Here is a 14,197-nt window from a genome sequence, read left to right on the forward strand (position 1 = left end):
AGTCGTTTTTCTGTACGAGTGTGCCATCTCGTCCTAGACTCACAACACCGCACACGCGAAGCTGCTCCGGCGTAAACAAACAGGCGCGCGCACCACAGCGCGGCCGGCTGGCAACACGGTCCGCACTGTGTCACTGCCGAAGGCAGACTGCCAGCTGAGCTACCCAAGCACGACTCACGTCCCGTCCTCACAGCTTTAATTCCGCCAGTACCTCGTCTCCTACCTTCCAAACTTCACAGAAGTTTTCCTGCGAAACTTGCAGGAGTAGCACTACTGGAAGAAAGGATATTGCGAAGACATGGCTTAGCCACAGCCTTGGGGATGGTTCTAGAATGAAATTTTCACTCTGTAGCGGAGTGTGCGCTGATTTTGAAACTTCCTGTCACATTAAAACTGTGTGCCGAACCGAGACTCGAATTCACACACAGTTTTAATGTGCCAGGAAGTTTCAAAATCAGCACACACTCCGCTGCAGAGTGAAATTTTCATTCTAATGCTCTTGTTACTTAAGTAAAGCTCGGATACGTTAAGTAATGCATGATGCCTTAAAACATAGGGTGGTGTCGATTCAACCAATTTTCCGAGGTTTTAACAGCATTCACTTAATACACGTGCCAAAATTTAGAAATTTTAATATGTATAACACAAGTACCCGACGAATACGTCTCACAGCAACTTACACCACTACAGCTGTCGCCATATTACTAGTTTTATTAACGTTCAGACCATTTCTTGTATATTTCGGTGAAGTAAAAAAAAAAAAAAAAAAAAAAAAAAAAAAAAAAAGACATCTCGTCAGTTTACCAAGCTTCGAACGAAAAACTTTTTTGTTTATCCTGTTGCACTAAACTAATGAAGACTGTAAAACGGGTTCCCGCAGCAAAGCAAGTAAATCTGTAAGAGCCATCTGATACTGGGTTTATGAGAAATCCGAAACCTCTAATGGTACGACTCAAAGAAACTTTTTTAAACCGTACGTGTGGCTGTTTCAGATTACACTAGCCAACAATGAAAATGTTTCAAAAATAATTAATTATTATGTGTTTCCATCAGCTGAGTTAAAAAAACTCCGTAAAAATAACAGATTAGCTCTTGCTTTGGAGATAAAGTGACATTTCATTTTTATAGTCAACATTTGCAGTTTGGGGAAAATTTTGTTTTCGGAGCTGGCACACCTGCCGAATAACAAAACACAGATGCTCTTAAGCTGTTGTTTCACATAGTATGTGCTATAATTAATTCAGAATTTCTGGTTTGAGAGTGCTTTTGTAGTGCAAAACTCGTAAAAATGCCACTAAAATGTGTAAATAAGGTGAATGATTTTTGTTACATTTGTGGTGAAATATAATTTTCCTCACAGAAACGAAGTCTGTCGCCTTTGGGAAGAATACCTATCTGCATTATTTCGGTATGAAAATAGGGGACCAGGATAAGCCTTGGGCTCCAGATATATGTTGCAGTGCATGTTCAGTTACATTGCGAGAATGGCTGAAAAATAAAAACGGGTCTATGGCTTTTGCTGTGCCTATGGTTTGGTGGGAACCTACAAACCATGCTGATGACTGCTGTTTCTGCTTGATTCCACCTGTAAAGGCAGCATTGTCTAGGAACAAAAGAAGAACAGTTCAGTATCCGAATCTTCGATCTGCTAATCGACACACTCCGCATTCAGATAGTTTACAGTTCCTAATCCAACCGAAAATTGTGTGTGTGAAGTAGAAAATGAAGACAGTGCGGAACAAGAAGAAGAAAAAGAACCAAACAAGCCTTCCACATCCCGTGACGCTGATTTTGTGGGAAAAGATGATAAACCGCACAGATCGAGTCAAGCGGAATTGAGTGATCTCATTAGAGACATTGACCTGTCAAAGGAGAAGGCAGAAATTCTTGGGTCTCGACTTCAGCAATGGAATGTTCTCGAAAGTGATGTCACAGTCTCACAGTACAGAAATCGTCACATGGACCTGCTTTCCTTTGTGGAGGAGAAAAACAATCTTGTTGTTTGCCGCAGCATTAATTTTTGAATGTGAATCATGATCCCTAGATGCTATTGAAAGACTCCTCGAAGCTTTATTATTTTCGGTCATAATGGGTATGTCTGAGAACTGTGACTGTGGGGGATAATTATTTATTTGTAATTTCTCCTGCCAGTCACTTTTTTATCTTACAGAGAAATTCTCTGTATGTATAAACACCTGATCATGAACAGAACATGTTCTAAACGCACCGTATTATGCTAGACTAAACATAAAACAAAAAATAAGAAAGTGACTAGTAGCAGAAATTACAAATAAATAATAATCCTCCAAGCTTAGTTTGAAAGCTGTGTTACTTCACAATGGCAAACATTTTTCTTCTGTTCCTGTTGGTCATGCAGTTCACATGAAGGAGACATATACATACATGACAGCCCTCTTGGACTCAATCAAGTATCATGAACACAAAAGGAATATCTGTGGTTATACAAAAGTCATTGCCATACTCTTAGGAATGCAACTGGGATAAAAAAAAACCGTTTCTGTCTCTTATGTATGTGGGACAGTAGGGATAGGAAACCGCAAAAGCAGACTGGCGTGAGAGAAATCTTAACCCTAGGGAGAAAAATGTTGCCGAGCCTCTCGTGGACCCAAAATATGTTCTTCTTCCACCCCTGAATATCAAACTGGGTTGATGAAAAATTTTGTCAAAGGTACGAACCAAGAAGAACGGAATTTTCAGTACATAAGAGAGAAATTTCCCAAATTAAGTGATGCAAGAATTAAGGAAGGTATTTTTGTCGGGCCACAAATTCGAGAACTTTTAAAGGATCGTTCATTTGACAAAATTTTGGAGGGGAAAGAAAAAGAAGGTCTGGAAGCCTTCACGGGAGTTGTTCGTGCATTTTTAGGCAACAAGAGATATGATAACTACACTCAGTAGGTGACAGTGTTCCTACAAAAATACCATAACTTTGGATGCAATATGTTCCCTAAAATCCATTTTCTCCATTCCCAATTAGACTTTTTCCCTCCTAGTTGTGGAGCAGTCAGTGATGAACACGGAGAAAGATTCCATCAGAACATTTCTGTTATGGAACAAAGATATTAGGGCAATTGGAATAAAGCAATGCATTCGAATTACTGTTGGTCTATGTGTAGGAATGCTCCGGAACTCAGTTACAGTAAGCAAGCTAAAAGACGACGATCTCACGTAGCCACCATATGATTCTCTACAGACCCAAACATTTGCGAGGTATTTCGGCAATTTACAACTCTTAAAGTGTAACTACCATTTAAAAAAATTCAACTACGCATTCAATGTTGTTAGAATATGTAATTAAAATCTATCTTTTTCTCTTAATCCATTAATGTAAAATACTTCCACCTAGTGTGAATGACAGAAACTAGAGCTAAGGAAATTTTTTAATTCTCATATTAGTTTTCCTCGACCCAAAATTAGTAAGAATAGATTCATGAAGTGCAGGAAACATTAAAAAATTATTGTTTTTGTTGGCCAGTGTTATAATAAAGATGCATGTGTCACTGAATAGTGTGAGTGACTGGGTGTTGTGTGTGTTGCAGGGGATCTGCAGGTGCCGGAGAGTCTCCAGTGGAGCAGATCGGAAATGGATGGAGGTGAGTCTTCAGATTTCTTCTATACAAGAAAAAATGATATGGTACGAAGTGCCAATGCAGTAGTGTACACGTAAATTTCTTGTACCCTGTGTGGAACTATTGCACTGGCATTTTGTATCATACCTTTGTTCTATAAGCAATGTACACGGAAAATTTTTTATCGTGTGGTATGAACACTGCGCAACAAAATTGAAGGATCACTTTTCAATAACGCCGTAACTGTCTCCCACAGCGACGCAAATTTGGCTCAAAGGTGTCAGCAACCTTCCTCTGTAGTGGTGCAGAAGACGCTTCGAAAAGAAAGGTGTCGACACACGCAAAGAAAAAAAGAAAAGAAAAGAAAAGAAAAAAAGACCACAGCTCAGAGTTTCCTGTGAACTTTAAGGTGGGTTCATGATGTCACATTCACACCAAATTTCACAATTCTGCCTAAAGCACTTCCGGAAGGCGTTCGATACAGTTACGCACTGTCGCCTAATAAACAAAGTAAAAGCCTACAGAATATCAGACCAGCTGTGTGGCTGGATTGAAGAGTTTTTAGCAAACAGAACACAGCATGTTGTTCTCAATGGAGAGACGTCTACAGACGTTAAAGTAACCTCTGGCGTGCCTCAGGGGAGTGTTATGGGACCATTGCTTTTCACAATATATATAAATGACCTAGTAGTTAGTGTCGAAGTTCCACGCGGCTTTTAGCGGATGATGCTGTAGAATACAGAGAAGTTGCAGCATTAGAAAATAGCAGCAAAATGCAGGAAGCTCTGCAGCGGATAGGCACTTGGTGCAGGGAGTGGCAACTGACCCCTAACATAATGTAATGTATTGGGAATACATAGAAAGAAGGATCCTTCATTGTATGATTATATGATAGCGGAACAAATACTGGTAGCAGTTACTTCTGTAAAATATCAGGAAGTATGCGTACGGAACGATTTGAAGTGGAATGATCATATAAAATTAATTGTCGGTAAGGTGGGTGCCAGGTTGAGATTCATTGGGAGAGTCCTTAGAAAATGTAGTCCATCGACAAAGGAGGTGGCTTACAAAACACTCGTTCGACCTATACTTGAGTATTGCCCATCAGTGTGGGATCCGTACCAGATCGGGTTGACGAAGGAGATAGAGAAGATCCAAAGAAGAGCGGCGCGTTTCGTCACAGGGTTATTTCGTAAGCGTGATAGCGTTACGGAGATGTTTAGCAAACTCTGCAAGATAGGCGCTCTGCATCGCGATGTAGCTCGCTGTCCAGGTTTCGAGAGGGTGCGTTTCTGGATGAGGTATCGAATATATTGCTTCCCCCTACTTATACCTCCCGAGGAGATCACGAATGTAAAATTAGAGAGATTCGAGCGCGCACGGAGGTTTTCCGGCAGTCGTTCTTCCCGCGAACCGTACGCGACTGGAACAGGAAAGGGAGGTAATGACAGTGACACGTAAAGTGCCCTCCGCCACACACCTTTGGGTGGCTTGCGGAGTATAAATGTAGATGTAAATGTAGAACGTGTCATACCATGAACAGACCGTCACATCCCTCATACCCATAATTCACTCCTGCTTTTGTCACTTCTGTGACGGGGAGCAGAACCGCGGTTTGTGACGGGGAGCAGAACCGCGGCTCCCAGCTCTGAAATCACGCAGTTTACGTGTGGGTGGTCGAGAGAAACATTTCAGACACACCGCCGGTAGAAATGGACATGAAAAGGCTTCTTCTTGATGCAATAATTTACCAACAGCTGTATGTATTGTAGAATAAGCAGAAGCATATGTGCCCTAATGTTACATATAGTTTTAGTGATATGTCTTTTTGAGCGACTTAGATAGTTAACATGATACCTGTCAGTTGTTAAAGTATGTTCTATATTTTTCATAATAGTACATTTCTTCCACTCATTGTACAGGGGCCTGAAGATGGCATCAATATAATGCCGCAACTGGTAGCACATAGAAGTTCATAAAAGAAAACAAAATAAATTTCTACAATACATACGGCTGTTGGTAAATTATTGCATCAAGAAGTTGATGCCAGCCGTCGTCCCACGATCCATAATGGATCAACGAATATGAAAAAGCTTCGGTGGGTAGCGTTAAAGGCGTCAGTGAAACCACACCTTCTCTTGCGGCGTGTATTTACACACATTTCGCGGTTTGCAGTGCGGTATGGTGTGGTGTGCAAGAGAATGACGTTCTTCGCAACGTTTGACACGGTTGCCACCCCGTGGTCGATTCAACCCTACACTCAAGACAACGTGGGGCTGCAAACACACTGAACGTGATATGACCCCTTTGGAGAGCAGTGCGACCTCAAATTTTGGTCCGTTATTCAGGGTGGAACCAGTAGGGACCGTTCAAAACCATTCGACGAAATTTGAACGTGATCTGAAGTAACAAGGTTTTAAGCTTTTCCGGCGCTTCTGTTTCGCGCCCTCCTATGCCATGTTCACGGGGGGCTGCAACGTTATCATGTGCTTGTATAAAGCGGCAAAAGGCTCCTCTAAGACTGCCAGTTCAGTAGCACCATCTGTGCGACCACGTTTGTTCAGCCCTTTGAACCTGTCGGTAGCATTGACACCTACACTATGTGATCAAAAGTATCCGGACATCCCCAAAAACATACGTTTTTCATATTAGGTGCATTGTGCTGCCACCTGCTGCCAGCTACTCCATATCAGCGACCTCTGTAGGCATTACACATCTTGAGAGAGCAGAATGGGGCGCTCCGCGGAGTCTGGTGATTGCGTGTCACTTGTGTCATTCGTCTGTACGCGAGATTTCCACAGTCCTAAACATCCCTAGGTTCACTGTTTCCTATGTGACAGTGCAGTGGAAACGTGAAGGGGCACGCACAGCACAAAAGCGCACAGGCCGACCTCGTCTGTTGACTGACAGAGACCACCGACAGCTGAAGAGGGTCGTAATGTGTAATAGGCAGACATCTATCCTGACTATTGCACAGGAATTCCAAATTGCATCAGGATCCACTGCCAGTACTATGACAGAAAACTTGGATTTCGTGGTCGAGCGGCTGCTCATAAGTCACACATCACGTCGGTAAATACCAAACGACACGTCGCTTGGTGTAAGGAGCGTAAACATCGAGCGATTGAACAGTGGATAAACATTGTGTGGAGTGACGAATCACGGTGCACAATGTGGCGATCCGATGGCAGGGTGTGGGTATGGCGAATGCCCGGTGAACATCTACCAGCGTGTGTAGTGCCAACAGTAAAATTCGGAGGCGGTGGTGTTACGGTGTTTTTCATGGAGTGGGCTAGCACCCCTTGTTGTTTTGCGTGGCACTATCGCAGCGCAGGCCTACATTGAAGTACCTTCTTGCTTCCCACTGTTGGAGAGCAATTGGGGGATGGCGATTGTATCTTTCAACACGATCAAGCACCTGTTCATAATGCGGCAAAAGGTCCCTCTAAGGCTGCCTTTTCAGTAGCACCATCTGTGCTGTGTTCATAACGCACGGCCTGTGGCGGACAATAAGGTCCCTGTAATGGACTGTCCTGCACAGAGTCCTGACCTGAATCCTATAGAACACTTTTGGGATGTTTTGGAAAGCCAGGACTTGCCGACCGACATCGATACGTGTCCTCAGTGCAGCACTCCGTGAAGTATGGTGTTGGCCCTCCTTTAGCCTTGATGACGGCTTCCACTCTCGCAGGCATACGTTCAATCAGGTGCTCTCTCAAGATGTGTAATGCCTACAGAGGTCGGTGATATGGAGTAGCTGGCAGCAGGTGGCAGCACAATGCACCTAATATGAAAAAGGGGGCCACGAACTTGTAAGTAATTTTCAGCCAGGTGTCCAGATACTTTTGATCACTGGTGTAGTCTCGTTGCTGCTCTAAGACCTGCGTGGTTAGGTAAGGCCTTCGAAATCCACTAGGTGGGGTTTGCCAATCTTCATGTACTAGAGAAGGTCGCGAAACTGGTGCTGAAGTTTCGGACAGCGACAATTTTAAAGTGCTCAACAAAGGTGCGTGGGTGGCACCGAGGGTGTTGCCGATTTGGGGATTTTATTCACGCACTTGATTATCTAGCATAAAATAACCCCCCCCCCCTCCTCAGCCCCCGCCCCCGTGTTATGTCGCCACAGGAGGTCTTTAAATATTCTAAACAGAAGCGTTGAAAAAACATAAAACCACTTTGATGCTTCAGATCACGTTCAAATTTCGTCGGATGGTTTTGAACGGTCGCTAGTGGTCGCTGTTTTCTACAGTAAACTTCGTGGGAATCAACGTCCCAAGGGAAGGGACGGTTTCATTGATGCCCTTTGTGCCACCCCTGTGGCCTTTTCTTGCCGATTCCGAGCGGCTACGTGTCTGATATGTTTTCCGCGTGATTTCAAAGCTGTGTGTAAGACGACGATCTGCTCATCGTGTGACACGTCCATGGCGGCATTGGGCAGAACTGTGGTGAAATTTGGTGCCAATATGACATCATTAACCCACCTTACATGAACTTTTGAGCAGTGACCTTTTTCCGCAGGTGTCGACAGGTTGCTGCTCGAAGCGTCTCTGAGCCTTAGGGCGGCGTAACAGGCGCCACGCTTTAGCACTTTTGAAGAGAAAGGTTGTAGGAACCTTTGTGCCAAATTTCAAACTTATACGTCGCTATGGGAGACAATCACGAGTTTAAGTGATCCTTTAATTTCATTGCGCATCGTATTTACTTTGAGGAACTATTGTATTGGGACTTTGTATCATACTATACACTAGTGAGCCAAACAAACTGGTACACATGCCTAACATCGTGTAGGGCCCCCGAGAGCACGTAGAAGTGCAGCAACACGACGGGGCATGAGTCAACCTATGTCTGAAGTACTGCTGGAGGGAATTGACACCATGAATCCTGCAGGGCTGTTCATAAATCCGTAACAGTACGAGGGGTGGAGATCTCTTCTGAACAGGTTGCAAGGCATCCCACATATGCTCAATTATGTTGACATCTGACGAGTTTGAAGGGCAGCGGAAGTGTTTCAAATCTGAAGAGTTTTCCTGGAGCGACTATGTAGCATTGCTGGGCGTGTGGAGTGTCGCATTGTCCTGCTGGAATTGCCCAAGTCCGTCGTAATGCACAACGGACATGAATGGATGCAGGTGATCATACGTGTCACCTGTTAGAGTCGTATGTAGATGTATCAGGGGTGTCATATCACTGCAACTGCACACGACTCACACAGTTACAAAGCCTCCACCAGCTTGAAAAGTCCCCTGCTGACATGCAGGATCCATGGATTCCTGAGGTTGTCTCCATACCCGTACACCATCCGCTCGATACAATTTGAAACGAGGCTCGTCCAACGAGGCAACATTTTTCCAGTCATTAACAGTCCGGTGTTGCTATTGACGGGCCCAGGCGAAGCAAAAAGCTTTGTGTTGTGCGGTCATCAAGGGAACATGAGTGGGCCTTCGCTCCGAAGTCCATATCTGTGATGTTTCGTTAAAGGCTCGCATGCTGACACTTGTTGATGGCCCAGCATTGAAATCTGCAGCAATTTGCGGAAGGACTAGACTTCTGTCACGTTGAACGATTCTCTACAGTCGTTGTTGGTACCGTTCATGCAAGATCCTTTTCCGGGCGCACCGATGTCGGAGATTTTATGTTTTACCCGATTCCTGATATTCACGGTGCACTCCTAAAATGTTCGTACGGGAAAATGCCCACTTTATCGTTACCTCAGAGATACCGTTTCCCATCGCTCGTGCGTCAACTTTAACACCACGTTCAATTTCACTTAAATCTTGGTAACCTGCCACTGTACCAGCAGTAACCGATGTAACGGATTTAGCAACTGCGCCAGACACTTGTTGTCTTATATAGGCGTTGCCGACCGCAGCGCCGTATACTGTCTGTTTACACATCTCTGTTTTTGAATAAGCATGCCTATACCAGTTTTTTTGGCGCTTTAGTGTATTTCCTTACATGAAATTTTTGTTGTAATTACAGGTCTGAAGACGGGTGACAACTTTAGCGGGAAGTGTCGTAGGAATCAATAAAATTAATAAAATGCAATCGTGACCACTGAAGGATATTTTCTGAATCCAGCAAGCGTGAAAAAAATCTGCTAATGCCATAGACGTATGTTTTACTAATGCCATAGACGTACGTTTTACCTTTTTTGCAATCTATTCTCTTTTATTCCCACATTGTCTGAAATCCAAACTGATTTTCTCCTAGTTCGATTTCTGCCTGCGTTTCCATTCTTCTGTATTTACTTAGTGTCAGTATTTTGTAAGCATGCCTTATTAAGTCGATAGCGCGGTAAAGTTCACACCTGTCAGCCCCCACCTTCTTTGGAAGTGCAATCATTACATTCTTCTAGGTATGCCACAGCAACGTATTATGTTCGAAAGTTGCTCTGTCGGACAATGAGCTGACAGGATGTGGAGCTGTTCCCTTAACGGCCCAACAAGTCGGTTTTGTTCGGAGGCCAGGTGGGCCACAATTTGGTAATTCGTTGAGCTGCGTGCGGCGCGGACCAGTTTTCGGGGGTCCTGTGCAGGCGGTCTGCGCTTTGTTTCCCGCGCGCTCTGCAACAGGACATCGCCCAATTCCGTTACGCTGCACCGCTTCTCGGTTGCTGGGCCCCTGCAGACTACTCTCAACCCTGTCACCGCGTAAACTTTCCCGTCTAACTGATGATCAGTCAACGCGAAGAGAACAAATCGTGCTCGTCAAGAAACCCACAAATTGTTGTTGTTGGGGTCTTCAGTCCTCAGACTAGTTTGATGCAGCTCTCCATCCTACTCTATCCTGTGAAAGCTTCTTCGTCTCCCAGTACCTACTGCAGCCTACATCCTTCTGAATCTGCTTAGTGTATTCATTTTTGGTCTCCCTCTGCGATTTTTACCCTCCACGCTGCCCTCCAATACTAAATTGGTGATCCCTCGATGCCTCAGAACATGTCCTACCAACAGATCCCTTCTTCTAGTCAAGTTGTGCCACAAACTTCTCTTCTCCCCAATCCTATTCAATAATCCTCATTAGTTATGTGGTCTACCCATCTAATCTTCAGCATTCTTCTGTAGCACCACATTTCTAAAGCTTCTATTCTCTTCTTGTCCAAACTATTTATCGTCCATGTTTCACTTCCATACATGGCTACACTCTATACAAATACTTTCAGAAACGACTTCCTGACACTTAAATCAATACTCGATCTTAACAAATTTCTCTTCTTCAGAAACGATTTCCTTGCCATTGCCAGTCTACATTTTATAACCTCTCTACTTCGACCATCATCAGTTATTTTGCTCCCCAAACAGCAAAACTCCTTTACTACTTTAAGTGTCTCATTTCCTAATCTAATTCCCTGAGCATCACCCGACTTAATTCGGCTAAATTCCATGATCCTCGTTTTGCTTTTGTTGATGTTCATCTTATACCCTCCTTTCAAGACACTGTCCATTCCGTTCAGCTGCTCTTCCAACTCCTTTGCCGTCTCTGACAGAATTACAATGTCATCGGCGAACCTCAAAGTTTTTATTTCTTCTCCATGGATTTTAATACCTACTCTGAACTTATCTTTTGTTTCCTTTATTGCTTGCTCAATATACAGATTGATTAACATCGAGGATAGGCTACAATCCTGTCCCTTCCCAACCACTGCTTCCCTTTCATGCCCCTCGACTCTTATAACTGCCATCTGATTTCTGTACAAATTGTAAATAGCCTTTCGCTCCCTGTATTTTAGCCCTGCCACCTTCAGAATTTGAAAGAGAGTATTCCAATCAACATTGTCAAACGCTTTCTCTAAGTCTACAAATGCTAGAAACGTAGGTTTGCCTTTCCTTAATCTAGCTTCTAAGATAAGTTGTAGGGTTAGTATTGCGTCACGTGTTCCAACATTCTACGGAATCCAAACTGATCTTCCCCGAGGTCGGCTTCTAACAGTTTTTCCATTCGTCTGTAAAGAATTCGCGTTAGTATTTTGCAGCTGTGACTTATTAAACTGATAGTTCGGTAATTTTCACATCTATCAACACCTGCTTTCTTTGGGATTGGAATTATTATATTCTTCTTGAAGTCTGAAGGTATTTTGCCTGTCTCATACATCTTGCTCACCAGATGGTAGAGTTTTGTCAGGACTGGCTCTCGCAAGGCTGTCAGTAGTTCTAATGGAATGTTGTCTACTCCAGGGACCTTGTTTCGACTCAGGTCTTTCAGTGCTCTCTCAAACTCTTCACGCAGTATCATATCTCCCAATTCATCTTCATCTACATCCTCTTCCATTTCCATAAGATTGTCCTTGAGTACATCGCCCTTGTACAGACCCTCTATATACTCCTTCCACCTTTCTGCTTTCCCTTCTTTGCTTAGAACTGGGTTTCCATCAAAGCTCTTGATATTCATGCAAGTGGTTCTCCTTTCTCCAAAGGTCTCTAATTTTCCTGTAGGCAGTGTCTATCTTACCCCTAGTGAGATAAGCCTCTACATCCTTACATTTGTCCTCTAGCCATCCCTGCTTAGCCATTTTGCACTTCCTGTCGATCCCATTTTTGACACGTTTGTATTCCTTTTTGCCTGCTTTATTTACTGCATTTTTATATTTTCTCCTTTCATCAATTAAATTCAATATTTCTTCTGTTACCCAAGGGTTTCTACTATCCCTCGTCTTTTTACCTATTTGATCCTCTGCTGACTTCACTATTTCATCCCTCAAAGCTACCCATTCTTCTTCTGCTGTATTTCTTTCCCCCATTTCTGTCAATTGTTCCCTTATGCTCTCCCTGAAACTCTGTACAACCTCTGGTTTAGTCAGTTTATCCAGGTCCCATCTCCTTAAATTCCCACCTTTTTGCAGTTTCGTCACACCCACAAATTACACACATGAAAAAATATTTTGCGTCACCCTGGTTCCGAGAACTGCTGAAGATAGATGTTGACTGTGCATAATGTATTACAGACACAGTCATTTTCACAGATGTCACTAAACCCGCCAAAGGATGTAAACAACCATGCACGAGCACCGCCTATTAGACGGAGGGGTGGGGGGGCGGGGGGGTCCGACAGCCGATCAGTTCCAGTCATTCCACCAGGAAGGAGGTGCACAGCTCGTGCTGTCTGTAGTTCGACCATGTCTAGACGGTCAGTACAGCGGTTCCATCGCGTCCGCATTCTTTGTGCCAGGAAGGGCTCTCAACAAGGGAAATGTCCAGGCGTCTCGTAGTGAAACAAATCGATGTTGTTCGGACACGGAGGAGATACAGAGAGATAGGAACTGTCGATGACATGCCTCGCTCAGGCCACCGGAGGGCTACTACTGCAGTGGATGACCGTTACATACGAATTATGGCTGGGAGGAACCCTGACAGCAACGCCACCATGTTGAATAATTCTTTTCGTACAGCCACAGGACGTCGTGTTACGACTCCAACTGTGCTCAGTAGGCTGCATGATGCGCAAATTCACTCCCGACGTCCACTGCGAGGTCCATCTTTGCAACTACGACACCGTGCAGCGTGGTACAAATGGGCCCAAGAACACGGCGAATGGACCGCTCAGGATTGGTATCACGTTCTCTTCACCGATGAGTGTCACATATGCCTTCAACCAGACAATCGTCGGAGACGTGTTTCGAGGCAACCCGGTTTTAGACACACTGTCCAGCGAATGCTGCAAGGTGATGGTTCCCTGATGTTTAGGGGTGGCATTATGTAGGGCCGACGTACTCCGCTGGTGGTCTTGGAAGGTGCCGTAACGGCTGTAGGGTACGCGAATGCCATCCTCTGACCGATAGTACAACCATATCGGCAGCATGTTGGCGAAGCATTCGTCTTCGTAGACGACAATTCGCGCCCCATCGTGCACATCTTGAGAATGACTTCCCTCAGGATAACGACATCGCTCGACTAGAATGGAACCCTATCGAACATGCCTGGGATAGTTTGAAAAGTGCTCTATATAGGGATGACGTGATCCACCAACCACTCTGAGTGATCTATGCCGAATCACCATTGAGGAGGGGGACAATCTTGACCAACAGCGCGTTGATGAACTTGTCGATAGTATGCCGCGACGAATGCAAGAGTACGTGCTACTGGGTATTAGAGGTACCGGTGTGTACAGCAATCTGGACCACCACCTCTGAAAGTCTCGCTGTATGGTGGGACAACATGCACTGTGTGGTTTCCGTGAGCAAAAGAAAGGGCGGAAATGATGTCTATGTTGATCTGTATTCCAGTTTTCTCTACAGGTTTCGGAACTCTCGGAACCGCGATGTTTGATGTGTGTACATGGGCACGTTCCAGCAGGCCCAAGGCTGAGGTCATTACAAGACCTCTCAATGTTGCAAGCAAGGAATAATTTAAGGATTGCTCTGCGTGAGAAAAGCTCTCCCTCGTTTCTCTCTCTCTAGAAACCCTCACACCTGTCATTAACGAAACTGGACGGTGTGGAGGTCATTCTAAAGGAGGCTGGACGACAATCGGATTTTTAAAATATTTTGATATTTATGGTCGCGAACTTCAGGACTTAAATATCAGTTTCCAAAGCAGTTAGATGGACCTCTCAAAAATGCTCGAGAAAACCGACTTTGCTTATCGATCGTGTTTACACTGAAGTGACGAAAGTCA

At 44.3% G+C, this 14,197-nt stretch overlaps 1 protein-coding gene across 1 annotated transcript in view; it reads left to right on the forward strand.

The window, feature by feature from the left end:
• The window catches only part of LOC126213235 (insulin-like growth factor 2 mRNA-binding protein 1), a 920,751-nt gene that overhangs the window by 311,310 nt on the left and 595,244 nt on the right, over window positions 1-14,197 (forward strand). Inside the window, exon 3 of the mRNA XM_049940885.1 lies at window positions 3,561-3,614. Within this exon, the coding sequence (XP_049796842.1) occupies window positions 3,561-3,614 (54 nt within the window). The remainder of the gene's footprint in view (window positions 1-3,560; window positions 3,615-14,197) is intronic.

The sequence above is a fragment of the Schistocerca nitens genome, chromosome 11 (genome assembly GCF_023898315.1).
Source record: "Schistocerca nitens isolate TAMUIC-IGC-003100 chromosome 11, iqSchNite1.1, whole genome shotgun sequence".
Classification (NCBI taxonomy): Eukaryota; Metazoa; Arthropoda; class Insecta; order Orthoptera; family Acrididae; genus Schistocerca; species Schistocerca nitens.